Here is a 17098-nt window from a genome sequence, read left to right as displayed (position 1 = left end):
TGATATAAATCTGCTTTAGATGGATAGGCATGCTTGACATTACAAGTCTTAATTTTCTGCGAATAAATACGTTTCTTCGTGTTCAATTGTTGTTACACAGTAATGTGTATGACAAAAATGTAGATCAAACGTTTCAGTACACAGTACATCCACTACTAATTGTGACTGCCATTGAAACATCAATTGAATTTTACCTAGTATAGAGCAAAAATGGACAACGATAAGTTAGAAGAAATATTGTACTTGTATCCCCATGGGGTCTTTAGGAGACTTATTTTCCCGGATCTAATTCGTGGATACTGTTCGGCTTTGATCCGTTATTCTTCATAATAGTTCATACCAATGCAATGAATATATATATTTTCAATAATATCATCACAAAAAATATATTCTTACTTTTCACATGACATATTTGAGCATATGATTCATTCAAAAATCAATTCAGTTACGAAAAGTTAAAATAACTCATACGGAATGTGTCTTCTTAAAATTTTCATCTTCGAACATCCATATTACCCAGTTAAATTGAATATTTTTCTTGAGAGCCATGATTTTCCTTAATTATAGTGTATATAAAAGATCTGAATAGAACTGAATTAAATTCGAGTTGATGTAGTTTTCGAATTTTAGTCGACTACCAACCCATAGTTCAACCCCAGCCAACATTTTGATTCACTTTAATAAGTTGCAATTTGATTAACTGTACTCTTCAACGATATGAATTGATTGTATAAAATGCACAAATCTCTTCTATGTGAACAAAAGTGGAGGCCATATACGTACAACATATCGGTATAGTAGAACTATGTGATTTACGACGAATTTTGATCTCATCAGAAGCATTAATAATCTAGCTTATCATTTTGAGTTTATATATGATCAACTTTACAATCACACATGAAAGTTTATGCAGCTTAAGGTCCCCAATGTGGTGACAAGAAGTATTTAAAAAAAAATAATATTATGAAAATAAAAAATCAGGATGAAATTTCCATAATTCTGTTATAAGACACAGTTACGCCCACACTGGTAGATATGTTTTTCATGGGTGAAGGTTGGAGTTACTGGAACATCAATTGTTTAAATTACCTGCTACGATTTACTTCCAGTTTCGAACCTGGGATCTTCGTATTCCCAGCATAGCCGCTAGGTACTCATCTATTTATACACTGTCAGGAAACGATTATATTTGAACATTTTTATCGCTTTGTGATTACGATCTAAAAATACCATAATCCAACCTAAATATGGCACTTCAATGATACCTTCTATACCTGCCAAATCACAACCTACATTCTGTACTCAAGCCATTTTTTATTGCTCAAATATTGAACTAGTCTGGCAGAGAATTTGCGAAGTGCTATAAGGAGGTGGCTATTTTTTGAACGATTTTGCAGTTTAATCCAATTGCAAATTGATTTCTATACAATGTTTCAAAATTGTCTTTATTATTCCGCATGTACAATTTTGTTTTAAGTTGTAGTGGACTAATAAATAACTTCAAGTCAACATTGTATTTCGATCACAGATTTGCATTTTATGTGAACTTTTTACAACAAAACATAATTTTTGCTTGCACTATTTGTAATTTTGATTTAGTCTGTCATTATTTGTAATTTGTTGTGAACTTTTATATACGATTGCTGGTTTGCTGGGACGTTTCGGAGGGATACACCTTCCATCTTGAGGGTGTCAACATTTGAAAATAGTTATAGTTTTCTCATATTACAAACATTTTGCAAATTTTTTCAGGACTATAAAATAATTTACTTACCAAGTAGGATGTAATAAAAAGCTTTTTTCATACACTAAAATTCAAAAATCTATTTACAGAGTAACGGCAGAAAAAATGGTATTGTCTTCTCAAACCTCCACAATTACGTGTGGCGTGTGAGAAATGGAAAATGATGTTTAGTGCCGTGACCTTGTATTTAAAGTTTTGGGATTCAAAAATACAGTTGCTTTCGGTGATGCCGCGAGTATAACTATATGAGAAATCTTTTATCTCACTACTAGGTGAATTACTTGATGATATATGTATTAATATACCATCAACATTTACCTCACGATTGAATGCAACGCCTAATCCAATGGATCAGGAAAAAATTTCACTATGAACACATTATTTTGTATTTGAAATAAACTTACATATTAATTTTTGAGAAATAGTTCATTTATTATAGAGGTAATTCACAATTTTTTTTCAATATCGAATTCCTGGAATCACGTAGATGTGTTTTCATACCCCGATATTTAAAATCGGTTTAGTTTTGCCTCTAAAACACCAGTAAAGCAATACTCTCTATGAAAAGGTCTCCTTTTTAATTAGTGAAAATAGGGATCTTTAATTTGGAAAAAAAATGCCTGAGTTTTTCATATGTATTGATAGCAGGTGTCCTTACGAGTACACTCATATCATTCTCAAACCTTAATTATTCTTTTCTGATTTTTAAATTTAAAAAAACCAAATTAAATTCAACCAACAAACTGACAGTTGTCCTACTAAATGATGTATCTGCAATTACCTCGTTCGCCTCATTGTTAACCGGGACATCACCCCACACAGCATGATCTGGTACTTTTGCAATCCGCTAGCAGTCTGCCATCCCAAGTTTCATCTGCAAACTATGGTAGATCTGATAAGGCAACCTATTGAGTCGTGCAACTCGCATGGGTTTGGATGTGTTATTGTCCTAAAAAATGTTTTTTTCAATAGTTTCGGGCCTAAGAATGGAAAAAGGACTAAGATATTAACTCACGGTACTAATCTGCATCAGAATATGCCTTAACCCGCACACCCCTAAAGATCCCTATTAGTAAGGGAGGAATAAAAATACAAAATGTTTAATATCTCCGCCGCTCGTAAACGGATTTTGACAATCTATAGCTTGTTAGAAAGGTATTTTCATAAGCTTTTTACTTCTTTCTAGTTCGCGCGATGTGATTGCTTTGTTCGAAAGTTATTTGCTTAAAACCAGTCTTGTGTTGACAAGATCACTCATATCTCAGAAAGTAAACAACATATCGAAAAACAAAAATAATAGTGTCAAATGGTAACTTTAGGCCTTTGATTTGAAACTAATTTCATTAAGATCGGTTCAGCCATTGCTGAGATAATTACATGACATTTTGTACATACATACATACACACATACACACATACACACATACACATATACACACACTTACAGACATTGTCTCAATTTGTCGAGCTGAATTGATTGGTATATGAGACTCGGCCCTCCGGGCCTTGGAAAAAGTTTTCAAAGTTTGAGTGAATCCTATACATTTCCTTTGTAAGAAATGTAAAAAGGAAATAGAAAAAGGCTATGACAAGAATAAATGTAGTAGGGTTACTGCGCCCTAATTCATCTTAGCACCCCTATTCATCCCACCCATTTGAACACATCAGTTAGAGCAGTGTCTGCTATCTCTATTCAACGCATTATTTCAAATGGTAGGATGAATTAGGGTGCGTTGTACTCGACTTTTCGCTTCGCTCTAATGCGAGTATTTCACTTTTTTCAAGGCAGATTTTTTATTGATCTGCTTCTTATGACCGAAGCAAAGATGTTGGCTCCTATTTAAGCGCAATCCAAGAATTGTAAGCCGAGTTTTCAGCGAAATAGTGTGACATCGTGACTAATGAGATGAATAAGGGCACGTTAACCCTAATTAGCCAAATTCTAAAAATTAGATGGAATGACAAAAGAAACAAATAAAAAAGCAGGGTATTAAAATATGAAAAAATAAGAAAAAAAAAGAAAGCAGAATTTTCTCGAAAAATTGCGAATAAAATTAAATAACAGAGGAAAAACTATAAATTAAAGTAAGTGATAGTGTTAGCAATAGAAAAACCAACTTAATCCACCTAGCAGTGAGATGAGACATTTCTTACACATGCCACTGTTGGATCATTCATCAGTTTGCAGAACTCGTTCATTAATTTGCAGTTTCTATCCCTGCACGAATAAAACCTCGAATAAACTGAATAAAATATAGAAAATCAATAAAACGAACAAAATGAAAAAATGAAGCAAAAAAATAAAAATGAACAAAATGTTTTTAAATTCATTAAATGAGTACAATGAATAATATAAATCATATTAATAAAATACATAAATCATATTAGATTAGCTCAATAAATGAAAAATTAGGCAATATTTAAAAATAGTTATAGAATTAAATGAACAAATTAAATTGACTCAAACTAACAAATTGAATGAAATAAAGAGGTGGAATGCATGATTATGAAATGAATAAATGACTGATTATGAATAAAATTTTAAGAAATGAACAAAATGAATCAAATGATTCGAATGAATCAAATGAACCAATTGAAACAAATGAATCAAATGAATAGAATGAGTTTAATGAATCCAGCGAATGCAATGAATTAAATGAATGAAATGGATAAAATGAATAAAATGATTGGAATGATTGAAAAGGATAAAACTAACAAAAATGAATTGAATAAAATGAATAAATAGAACAAACGAATCAAATAAACAAAACGAATAGAATTGATAAAATGAATTAAAAGAAAAAGAAAATGAATAGATTGAAATGAAAAAGCTAAGCAGTGATGTTAAAAAGTTATAAAACAATAGAAAACAATAAATTGTGTCAAATAAATAATTTGGACGAAATAAATAAATCTGAAAAATTGATCAAATTATTAAAATGAAGAGACTGAAAATATTTATAAACCGGAAAAACCGAAAAGAATGCATAGAAGAAAAACAATGAATAAAATAAGTTAAATAAATGATATGAATAAAATGTACGAAAAAAATAAACTGATCAGAGTGAATCCAAAGAATGAAACGAATAAAATAGATTAAATGAATCCAAATGAAAAAAATGAATAAAAAGAATGCAGAATGAAATAAATAATTAAAATGCAAAGATCACACACTTAAAATTAGTCAAGTGTTCGAAATAAATAAAATAAACAAGACGAATAAAATCTATGAAATGAAGAAATTGAAAAAATTTACAATTTAGAATGAAATTAAAAATCGTTTTTGAATGAAGTAAATGAATAAGCCGGATTGTGAGAACTATTGTATCAGAAAGTTATGCATTGTTTTTGAAAATTTCAGCATCTGAAAAATGGTTAATTAGTATGCAATGAACTTTCTAAAGTTTTCATTCTTTTTTTCACTTTTTCGTTTTCGTTGTTCTTTTCTTGGCTGCGTCATTTAAGATTATCTGGTGTTTCTACTTTATTAATGGACCTTAATTAGTCATAAGGAACCTGGAACAAACCACAGTTGGATAGTAAAGTAAGACAAGGCCACATGTGCTTTCAAACCCTTTAAACAGAGAGCGACAGACGGAGAATGCGATTTGTGAATGGGAAAGGTAGACATTTCAATGTTTTCATTGACGTAAATAATGTGAAGCTATGCTATGTCGATAGCACAAGCGCCATACAGTTGATTATAATGTAGTCCCTTTCCAGTCATCCTTATAGCTTGTATATTATTTCGTTTGGAATTTTCGTTTAGTAAATATGGATAAATGAGCGCTATACAAACTAATACTTAGAAAAAGAATTGGTTCTAATTTTCAGGATAAGTATTTAATTTGTTGGAAACGCAAGCGGCCAATGAAAGTGTCACTTGACACAATACTACTCTTGATGGATAGACATACTTGACATTACAAGTCTTAATTTTCTGCGAATAAATAAGTTTCTAATTACAATGGTCATGAAAAGAGTACCTTCGGCTTCATTTGTTATTACACAGTAATGTGTATGGCAAAAATGTAGTCAGATCAAACGTTTCCGTACACAGTACATCCAAGGCTTCTCTACTAATTGTTGTCACATTGAAACATCAATTGAATTGTCCTTAGCAGTCCTTATTCCTTAGTAGCAAAATTGGGCAACAATAAATTAGAAGAAACATTGTACTTGGATCCCCCATCGAGAGTGGAGTCTTTGGGAGACCTACTTTCCCGGAGCTAATTCGTGGATATTTTTAGACTTTGATCCGTTATTCTTCATAATAGTTCATACCAATACAGTGAATATATATTGTCAATAATACATCACAAAAAAGATGTTCTTACTTTTCACATGGCATATTTAAGTTAAGTTAAGTTAAATATTTTTCTAGATAGCTATGAATTTCCTTAATTATAGTGTATGTTGAAGCGCTGAATAGAACTGAATTAAATTTTAGTTGATGTAGTTTTCGATTTTTGGTCGCCTGCCTACCCATAGTTCAACATTTCGGAAAGATACACCTTTCATCTTGATGGTGTGAACATTTGAAAACAGTTATACTTTTCTCACAATACAAACATTTTGCAAATTTTCTCAGGACAAATATTTTATTTAACAAGTAGAATGTAATATTAAGCTTGTTTTCTTCTACACAAAAATGCAAAAAAAACTATTTACAGACAAAAAACAGAATTACATCGTACACGTGATTGGACATTAATAAATATTTCAGATTATCAGAAGATCTTATCACACAACTTAGAAATGGATAGAGAAACAGCAGGACAGTTGTGAGTCGTGACAGTTACCACGAACACGAAGGAAGGGAGACAGAGAGAGAGAAGAGAGGGAGAGAGAGGAGAGGGAGAGAGAGGAGAGGGAGAGAGCGAAAGAAAGAGAGAGAGAGAGAATAGAGAGAGAGAGAGAAAGAGAAAGAGAGAGAGAGAGAGAAGAGAGAGAGTAAGTGAGAGTGAGAAAGGGGCGGTGTGTGAGAAATGGCAAATTTTGTTTAGTGCCGTGACCTTATACTTACAGGTAGGGGAGAGTGGGTACGCTTGATCCCACTTTTGTTTTTTTCTCATAACTTTTCAATGAAATGAAAATTTCAATTGCAAAATTCGCCATCTGGTAGTCAATTCGAATTGTAAGAGCTATGAATAATGTGTAAATGTCAGTAATAAAAACAATTTTGAAAATCATGCCAAAACAAGGTTTTTGTAAAAACGTGTGGTAATTTGATCCCCCGCCTACTAGGGCTAAAAAACAAAGCACACTATGACCTATAGATACGAAAGTTCAGCTAACCACCTATCTTGACAAATTAATTAATAAGAGTACCTTTTTAGATGCACGGCAAACTTTAACCACAGTAGGAAGTCGAGACAAGTATTTGCGGTAAATGAATGGCGTTTAACTGGCTTTTTCAACCTTAAATAACTTATGCCATCATTTGTTCATGGAACAAACATTTTAGATCAATTAAAAGTGCCAGGCACATCATGAAAATGATGTTTTTTATTTCTATAAATCTCCAAAGTGTTTGAGAGAACTAATTATCGCCCCCAGAAGAAGCATGTACCTCTCTAATGCAACCCGGCCCATCAATGGTCCTGCAGAGGACTCCGCAACGATTGGCCATGCCACTATACCAAGCCACACCGCCTTGTGAAGGAGTATCGATGCCGATCGCATACTGGGATGCAACGCAGTTGGTACTATGGAAGCCCTCGATCCCTCCGCTACAGTCGAGCCCTTGCCGCCAGCGTTCATCAGTCGTCCCGGTCCTGTATGTGTGGGTGGGGAAAGGGTCTTCCAAGCCGCCTTTCTCGGCAAGTATTATAAAAATTGTAACGATACAACGGTTGAACCGATTCACGCTTCTAGCTCATCGTACGACTCTCGCCGCAAGCTGCTACCACCTTGTTCCTGCTCTCCGCATTCCGCCATCGGGTTCCAACGCACCGCAGTTGGCACTATGGAAGCCCTCGATCCCCCCGCCACAGTCGAGCACTTGCAGCCAGCGATCATCAGTCGTCCCGGTCCTGTGTGTGGGATGGGTGAAAGGGTCTTCCAACCTGCCGCAAATGGCAAGTATACATCTGTTCCGAACACTTCAAGCGCTGATGTATTCTTCGCTTCCAGTTTTTTGCCGTTTGCTCCGACATCTTGTTATCAGATTGCAACCATTTCTCTCGACGACGACGATAGTCGTATTTTGGGGCGCGACGCAGTTGATTCGGGATGCCTCGAATCCCTCACCACAGTCGACCAGGCGACCGTGAACCGTTCCGATACTGTTCGTGGGATTGACGAAAGGATCTTCCTACACGGCAACATGGCTTCGCTCTCTGCTGTACCTGATCCGTCCTCCAACAACATCGAGGTTTACTACCAGAATGTTGGTGGCTTAAATTCATCAACGGACAGCTATTTGCTCGCGACCACGGGTTGCTTGTATCGCCTTGACCGAGACGTGGCTCGACAACCGTACTCTGTCTCGCCAGGTCTTTGGTTCAACATTCGATGTGTACCGCTGTGACCGCAATGCCCTCAACAGCCACAAGCCATCAGGCGGTGGTGTGCTTATCGCCGTTCGCCGTGGTATAAAAGCCCGAGTGATCAACGATGACCGATGGGCGAGCTCCGAGCAAGTGTGGATATCAGTGAAACTTGCCGATCGCAATCTGTTCCTGTGTGCTGTGTATTTTCCACCTGACAGAATTCGTGATTCCAGCCTGATCGATGTACATCTTTCCTCCGTTTCTTTTATCGCCTCGATCGCCGCCCCGTCTGATGATATCGTTATACTGGGCGACTTCAACTTACCTGGCTTGACGTGGTGCCAAGCAAGTAATGGTTTTCTACGATTGGATATCGAAAAATCTGCGCTTATTAACAATGCCAGTTGTATTTTGGACAACTACAGCAGCGCAACTCTTCGGCAAATTAATAATGTCACCAACGAGAATGGACGTACATTGGACCTCTGCTTTGTAAGTGCCCGGGACTGCGCTCCGTACTGCTGCACTGCACCGACTCCTTTAGTCAAGCAGGTACGTCATCATCCCCCACTACATCTTGTATTCGCTGGTAACCTAGGAGTGAATTTTGAAGACGTCTCAAGCTCTATCGTCTACGATTTTAAAAACGCTGACTACGACAGCATCGTTAGCACGCTGTTGGATATAAACTGGGACGAAAATATTAACAATGACGACGCGAACGAAGCAGCGATGACGTTTTCTAGTATTCTTAACTACCTTATCGACCGCCATGTACCAAAACGAACAATTAGTACCGATGAACACCCTCCCTGGCAATCAACCGTCCTTAGACGTTTAAAATCTGCCAAACGAGCTGCATTTAAAAAATTCTCGAAGCATAAGACACTTGCATTACGAAATCACTACTTTCAACTCAACCACGAATACAAACAGCAAAGCAGACGTGCCTTTTTTAGATTTTTTAGACATCAGCGAAACGTCGAGCGTCAACTGAAATCCAAGCCCAAGTCGTTCTGGAAGTATGTTAACGAGCAGCGAAAAGAATCCGGTTTGCCATCTTGTATGTCGTTTAATGGAGTTTTAGGCACCGACACTAAGGAAATTTGCCAACTGTTCTCCGACAAATTTTCAAGCGTTTTTTCCAACGAGCGGCTGCCACCACAACAAGTCGCCGCCGCCGCTAATTTAACTCCTTCTCTAGGAAGAACCATCAACCGAATTTGTGTCGATAATGCTGCCATTCTTGCAGCAAATGCCAAACTGAAAGCATCTTGTTCCCCGGGTCCAGATGTTGTTCCCTCGATTTTTGTCAAAAAGTGCATCAGCGGGCTTCTTGAACCACTTCGGCGAGTCTTCGAGCTATCTCTCACTACTAGTACATTCCCTTCCTGCTGGAAAGCAGCGCACATGTTTCCAGTTCATAAAAAAGGAAACAAATCGAACATTGACAATTATCGGGGAATATCGTGTTTAAGTGCTGTATCAAAACTGTTCGAGCTGGTTGTGTTAGATCCTATTTTCTTCCACTGCAAACACTACATTGCAGATGACCAACACGGTTTCATGCCTAAACGATCGACAACAACAAACCTGCTCTCGTTCACAACATATGTAATGGATGGATTCGCTGACGGATTGCAAACCGATGCTATTTATATGAATCTATCTGCGGCCTTTGACAAAATCAACCATGATATCGCAATAGCGAAGCTGGACAAACTCGGCATTCATGGACAACTTCTGCGCTGGTTTAGTTCCTACCTCGATGGAAGGCAACTCCAAATCAGCATTAAGGACTGTCTATCTGCACCATTCTTCGCTACATCCGGCATACCACAAGGAAGCCATCTCGGTCCAGTAATATTCCTCCTCTACTTTAATGACGTCAATTTCACATTACAAGGACCCCGCCTTTCTTTCGCCGACGACATGAAAATTTTTCAACAAATACGGGATAAAACCGATGCCGAGCTTCTTCAGAGGGAACTGAACAGCTTTAGTACGTGGTGTGATCTAAACAGAATGGTTTTAAACCCGAGCAAATGCTCAATTGTTACCTTCACGCGGAAACGCCAACCGACTAAGTTTAACTACCATTTCTTCGGCTCGAGCATTCCAAGACACTCTCACATCAAAGATCTCGGAGTAATCATGGATTCGGCATTAACATTCAAACCACATACGTCATACATCGTGGATAAGGCATCACGACAGCTTGGGTTCATCTTCCGAATAGCGAAAAACTTCAGGTACGTATATTGTCTTAAATCGCTTTACTGTGCGTTGGTCCGCTCAACGTTAGAATATTCTTCAGCTGTTTGGAATCCGTACTACCAGAACGGGATTGACAGAATCGAGGCTGTCCAACGCAGGTTCATACGCTTCGCCCTTCGGCATCTTCCATGGCGAAACAGATTTCAGCTGCCGAGCTATGAAAACCGTTGCCAGCTAATACACCTCGATACACTCAGCATTCGGAGGGACTGCTCACGAGCCCTGTTCGTCTCGGACTTACTCTCTGCCAGAGTGGATTGCCCTACAATCCTCGGACGTCTGGATATTCAAGCCCGCGTTCGAGCTCTACGTAATAACTCCCTTCTGCGAGTTTCGTTCAGGAGAACCAACTATGGTTGCCAGAGCGCCGTTACCGGACTCCAACGAATTTTTAACAGTGTGGCGACGGCCTTTGACTTCAACAGGACGCGGAATGCGATAAAAGTGAAAATTTTGTCAATTTTAAAATGTAATTAGTTTAAGAAACCACCATTGGGGCCAAGGGGCCTGTTGGTGAAGGTAATAAACATAAACATCAAGAATACCCAGTGTTACAGGGATCAAAGATACCTGTTGTATGAGGTGAACGAAATTACTTTTTTTTGCATGTGTAGTGAAACTTTTTATTCGACAAACGTGTTTTCTAGGCAAAAGCCCTTATAAAGTAATCGTACTTGAAAATATTCATAAATAATTAATTCGACGATCTCATACAACCATTCAAAAAATTAGTGAAAAGATCTTCGAGATGGATTTGAACACATATTTTCTAAAATATTACACAACTTTTTCAAACCAAACATAATACATCAGATTTGTTTTTTCAACATCATAAACGACCAAATGCTTCATTTTCTTTTTATATTGTGATAACTTTATGCGTACAGATTAGAAGATATTGCCAGGGAATCAATTATCCCTAAGGATCAAGTGTCCTCACTCTCCCCTATATTATGCGATATATTTATTTCTTTACACCCGTTTTGTAAATAGCGTAACAAGTATTTTTTGCACCATGACCTGTATAACTTAAATCTTGCGAAAAAAGCCAAATTTTCGCTAGAATTTTGGGATTCAAAAATACAGTTGCTCTCGATGATGCTACGACTATAATTATATGAGAAATCTTTTATCTCACTCCTAGGTTGATTACTTGGTGATCTATGAATTAATATACCCTCCAACATCTACCTTACGGTTGAACGAAACACCTTATTCATGGGATAAATTAAACACATAAACAAGAAAAAATATCACTATGAGGTCAACTTACACATTATTTTGTCTTTGAAGAAAACTTGCATATTAATTTTTGAGAAATAATTTATATATTATTGAGGTAATTCACAAAACGTTTTAAGAAACGAATTCCTTGAATCACGTAGATGCGTTTCCATACTTCGATATTCAAAACCGGTTCAGTTTAGCCCCTAAAACACCATTAAACATCATCACTCTGTATGTAACGGTCTCATTTTTAGATAGTGAAAATTGATAAGCGGGGAATAAAAATACAAAATGTTTAATATCTCCGCCGCTCGTTAACGGATTTTGACAATCTATAGCTTGTTAGAAAGGTATTTTCATAAGCTTTCGACAACGTTCTAGGTTGTGCGACGTGGTGGGCTTGTTTGAAATTTATTTGCTTAAAACGCATTTTGTTTTGACAAAATCACCCATATATCGAAAAGTAAACAACATATCGAAAAACTAAAATAATAGTGTCAAATGGCAACGTTAGGCCTTTCATTTGAAACTAGTTTCATTAAGATCGGTTCAGCCATTGCTGGGATAATTACATGACATTTTGTACATACATACATACACACACAAACACACATACAGACATTGTCTCAATTTGTCGAGCTGAGTCGATTGGTATTTGAAACTTGGCCCTCCGGGCCTCGGAAAAAGTTTTCAAAGTTTGAGCGAATCCTATACACGGTGTTCCTAAAACCGTTATTAACAAAAAATGACCATAAATTTGTCATACGACATTCGAAAGATACAGTATCCAAGCATCTTCTCAGTGAATTTCAAAATGATCCATCGAGAATTACAATTTGAAGTTTTATGACACGTTTCATAAGGCTACCAGCAAACACGCGTTCGGTCCTATCTCTACAAACAAAATATTTTTTGTCTACTTAGTTAGTACATGGCATTCGAAAGATATAGTAATCAAGTATATCTCCTGCAAGTTTGAAAATATTTCATTGACGGAATCGAAATTTATAACGGTTTGGATGTGGTATGCGGTCATAGATGGGTTTTCTACCAGACTTCAAGCGTGAATCCATGTTTGTCCATTGACTATTTAGATCGTTTATACGTGTCGCGGTTTTTAAAGGAAAACCTTACCATTTAATTACATAAATATAATGTACAAAAGGTGGTGTATAAATATGGTGCACTGAAAAAATATGAAAATAGGGTTCTCTACCAATAGACAGCATAATTATCCTCAATTATATGTATTATCACTATTTAGTGAATATCTTTGTATTGAAAGCGATGACCTATACATTAGTTGAATGCAACGAACGCAAACTACAAATGATGGAAAAATAAAACCATAAATTTAAAAAATATGAAGGTATATGCTGATTAAGATCAATTTATGTTATGATAGGTTTTTGTTGGAAATTTTGTACAATCACTGGTTGGGTTGACAGATGTTAAAACTGGTCAAAGGGGATGTTATTAGTACAAGTTCATCCGCTCATATCTCTAACTATTGTCAGTTTTATTGTCGAATTGAACTTATCATGAGAATTTGACATTCAGATGTTTATACAGCAATTGCAATCAACTAGTATATAAAAATGGATAAGCAGCTATTTTCAAACCAAAAATATTTACTAAATAATGATAATACATATAGTTGAGATCAACTATATCGCCTATTTATTGATGTAGATGACTCTGTTTTATATTCTTCTTAATGTAAATTAACAATGAAACGTTTATCTGTTCAATAATGAAAAAAATAATTAGAATCGGTCAACAAACCATTGAGATATGGCTTTTTGAAATAAACATTCCAACTTTTATTCATTTTTTTTTGTTTTCACATTATATTTAACGTTTGGTAGACAACCCTATTTTCATATTTTTTCAGTGCACCATATAAATAACACCTTTTGTACATTATATTTATGTAATTAAATGGTAAGGTTTTCCTTTAAAAACCGCGACACGTATAAACGATCTAAATAGTCAATGGACAAACATGGATTCACGCTTGAAGTCTGGTAGAAAACCCATCTATGACCGCATACCACATCCAAACCGCTATAAATTTCGATTCCGCCAATGAAATATTTTCAAACTTGCAGGGGATATACTTGATTACTATATCTTTCGAATGCCATGCACTAAATAAGTAGACAAAAAAATTTTGTTTGTAGAGATAGGACCAAACCCGTGGGTGTTTGCTGGTAGCCTTATGAAACGTGTCATAAAACTTCAAATTGCAATTTCTCTCGAATCCCTCGATGGATCATTTTGAAATTCACTGAGAAGATGCTTGGATACTGTATCTTTCGAATGCCGTATGACAAATTTATGGTCATTTTTTTGTTAATAATGGTTTTAGGAACACCATGTATACATTTTTTTTGTAAGGAACATAAAAATATGGATAAAATAAAAGCATGCAAAAAGCTAAAAAGGGCAGAATCTTACAATTGTAGAAATACAAATACAATCCACAACTTGAAAAAATAGATCAATGAAATTATAACAAAATAAAAAAAATCCATGTGGAAAAAAATGAGAAACAGAAATTTCAAATTAGTGGTTTGGTTGGATTTTACGCTATGTTGGTTTCGAAAACATTCATAATCCTATAAAAACATGGATTATTCTTTTATTTGTTAGGTGTGTATTTTACAAGAATGTTGTAACTGATTTCTAGAAAATAGTTCAAAAATAAAAATAAAATCGTTACGTTCAGGAAGCAATGTTCAAAATCTCACCCTCACTCCTCCAAAACGAAAAGATTTTGTATGCGGATTTAACTTGCTACATCAGTTAATCTAGCTAACTAGCTGATTTAGTTTGGTGGCAGAGTTAAATTTTCTCTTCGAAATCAATCAAACACAATTTAGCAATGTAGTTGAACGTATGCATCTTAGAATCATTGGCACCGAAAGGGGCTTGTTGTGTACGCAATTTCCTGTTATAATGAAGATGTTGATAAAACGCCGTATTTCAATGAATTGAAAAACGTATTTATTTTTTTCCATCCCTGGCCTCTTTGCTAGGAGGAATTGGCAGTCGAAAATCGCCGAAAAAAGCTACGTCATTGGAGTATGACCCCTTTCGGTATCATCTCGTATCTGACTATGATTTTTTATAGATTTTGTATCAATGAACGGCAAACCAAATATATTAAATTTTAAAATTAAATTTTTGGATTAATTTCGTATTCTTTTGGTATATCAAGAGTTTTTGATGACTCATTTGACCAATTGAGCTCTCAAATAGAGGTAGGGTTACCGCCTCTAGTAGTATTTTGACCAGCAGAATTTTACTGAGCAGGGGATAGACTTCAAGAGACACATGGGTATGCGTTGAAATCAATTAGAATTTCGAATTAAAGTGATCACTCGACAGAATTTTGGAGCGCTTCCATTGCTTTTTATTGTATAAAACGCTTGAAAGCAAATTAATATGCACTGTTTTATTTCTTATGTAGCTCGTAGCACTAGGAGGAAAAATATCTTATTTTCTTCACATTCACCGTAGAGTGTAATGTTTTGGTAAAGCACTCCACCTTTCTTTGCCGTTCACATTTAGTTGTATGTTTTTGTATTTGTTAACAGTTTTGTTGATTTAGTTGGATGTGATTCGTTTTCTCGGATATTCACAAAGAATCCAAAAGCACCAACCACTCTCGCTGTGAAGGATAACCCGAGCGAGCTTTGCTCTGCTCCTCAGTAAACAAACACGAAGTGTGAAATCACACTTCAGTTTCTTTCGAGAATCTTTGTGAGGAACATTAATCCATTGAAGCGAAGGTTCAATGGGGTAAGGTAAACCCAAATGGCACTTTTAAAATAATATTTGTCAACGCCAAGAGGGGCCCACCTTAACAATTAGGGCCTGCAACCCGAGGATGATGTTTATGAGGACTGGGTGCTGGGCGATTCCTGGTAAAGAAAAGGGCAACGCAAAATTGCAAAATAATCCAATGGATTCTCCTCTAAAAATTGGAAACGGCGGTTACACCCGTTGAAAATACACCTTTCAATTATTACCAGGATATAAATTCTATTTTCTTTTTTACACATGCGGAGATCACTGAAGAATAGTTCAAAGGTATATAATCCCTTCCACCAGTTATTGCTAAATCATCGAGTTCAGAAAAGATACCAAAGGCTTGCCCGTCATTAAAAATTGTCCATTTTGTGTAGTTCATCGCTAAAATGACGCACGAAAAAATTGCATAAATTTTTGTCTACAATCAACCAAGAGAAAACCGACGAGCCGGCCACTGATCCAAGAAGAGACAGACGGAAAGCCAAATTGAAGAACTGATGACTGCCTATTAGAGCTTGAATGCCTCATTACCAACCGAAGTTCGTTGTCCACATCTAAATCCATCGCATCAATTATAGTGCCGTATCCGTTGCTTTTTTCCATTGTTTCGCTGATCAAATAATGAACGTTATAGCTCATATACGCATTTGTTTCATTTGTTCTTTCTCTCCCATTAACATTCCAGCGATGAAGCACAAATCCATTTTGCTGTTGTGTCTTTTGGTGGGGCCAGCACTGGCCATGCCAAACATGGAACCAATCTATTCCCGTGCCAACCGAAATCCGCTGGAGGTGACGGAGGAGTTGATCGTCACTACGAATGCTCTGCCGCTGAATGGAGCCAAAGACGATGATCATCAAACGACGACCTCGACAGCAGCGCCATCATCCCAGTCGACTGTGGCACCGGCGACATCCACGACGACACCAGCCCCATCTACGGCACAGGATGGCAATAGCAGGTATACTAAATATTCTAACGATGCTCTGTCTAGTGAAAGCTTGATTCAAAACTTTCTTATTAAAAATTTGGCGAACTTTCAACATGACACCTCTGGTGCTTACAATCAGAGGCTTCCTTCTCTTGCCGAAGAACCGAACACGTTGCGTTCGGTTTCGTTGCCACCCATAAGGCAAACAAGTCCCAATAACTGGGATCCACCGGAAACAGCCAATCACCCACAATATCACTTCATGAACATCCGCAAGAAACCGGTTATTCACAAGATCATCACTAAGTGGTCAGATAAAACACAGGATGTTTTCAATGTGGATTATAATGGACAACACGGGATCGTAACTCCCACTCATCTGTTACCGAATTTTGGTTCCACCAGTGGCCTTTATGCTTTTCCAACTTCCACGGCTGGACCTGTGATCATCGTAGCCAAACCGGCGGTATATCCAGATGCAAGCAACGATCAGATCGAATTGTCCCCTTTAGACATTGGGTATTCTCCTGAGCCTGAACGAGACGTTTACGAAGAAAATAATATCAATCAAAATCAGTACGATCCTATTGATCAAGTGTACACTG

The 17098-nt window shown here is 36.5% G+C and overlaps 1 protein-coding gene across 1 annotated transcript in view; it reads left to right on the top strand.

Moving 5' to 3' along the window:
- Positions 1-17098, top strand: part of LOC131686013 (mucin-2-like) — a 67474-nt gene that overhangs the window by 32823 nt on the left and 17553 nt on the right. Inside the window, exon 2 of the mRNA XM_058970113.1 lies at positions 16247-16523. Within this exon, the coding sequence (XP_058826096.1) occupies positions 16249-16523 (275 nt within the window). The 5' untranslated portion in view covers positions 16247-16248. The remainder of the gene's footprint in view (positions 1-16246; positions 16524-17098) is intronic.

The sequence above is a fragment of the Topomyia yanbarensis genome, chromosome 2 (genome assembly GCF_030247195.1).
Source record: "Topomyia yanbarensis strain Yona2022 chromosome 2, ASM3024719v1, whole genome shotgun sequence".
Classification (NCBI taxonomy): Eukaryota; Metazoa; Arthropoda; class Insecta; order Diptera; family Culicidae; genus Topomyia; species Topomyia yanbarensis.
The sequence above is the reverse complement of the archived record's forward strand: the minus strand, read 5'-3'. Positions and strand labels throughout refer to the sequence as shown.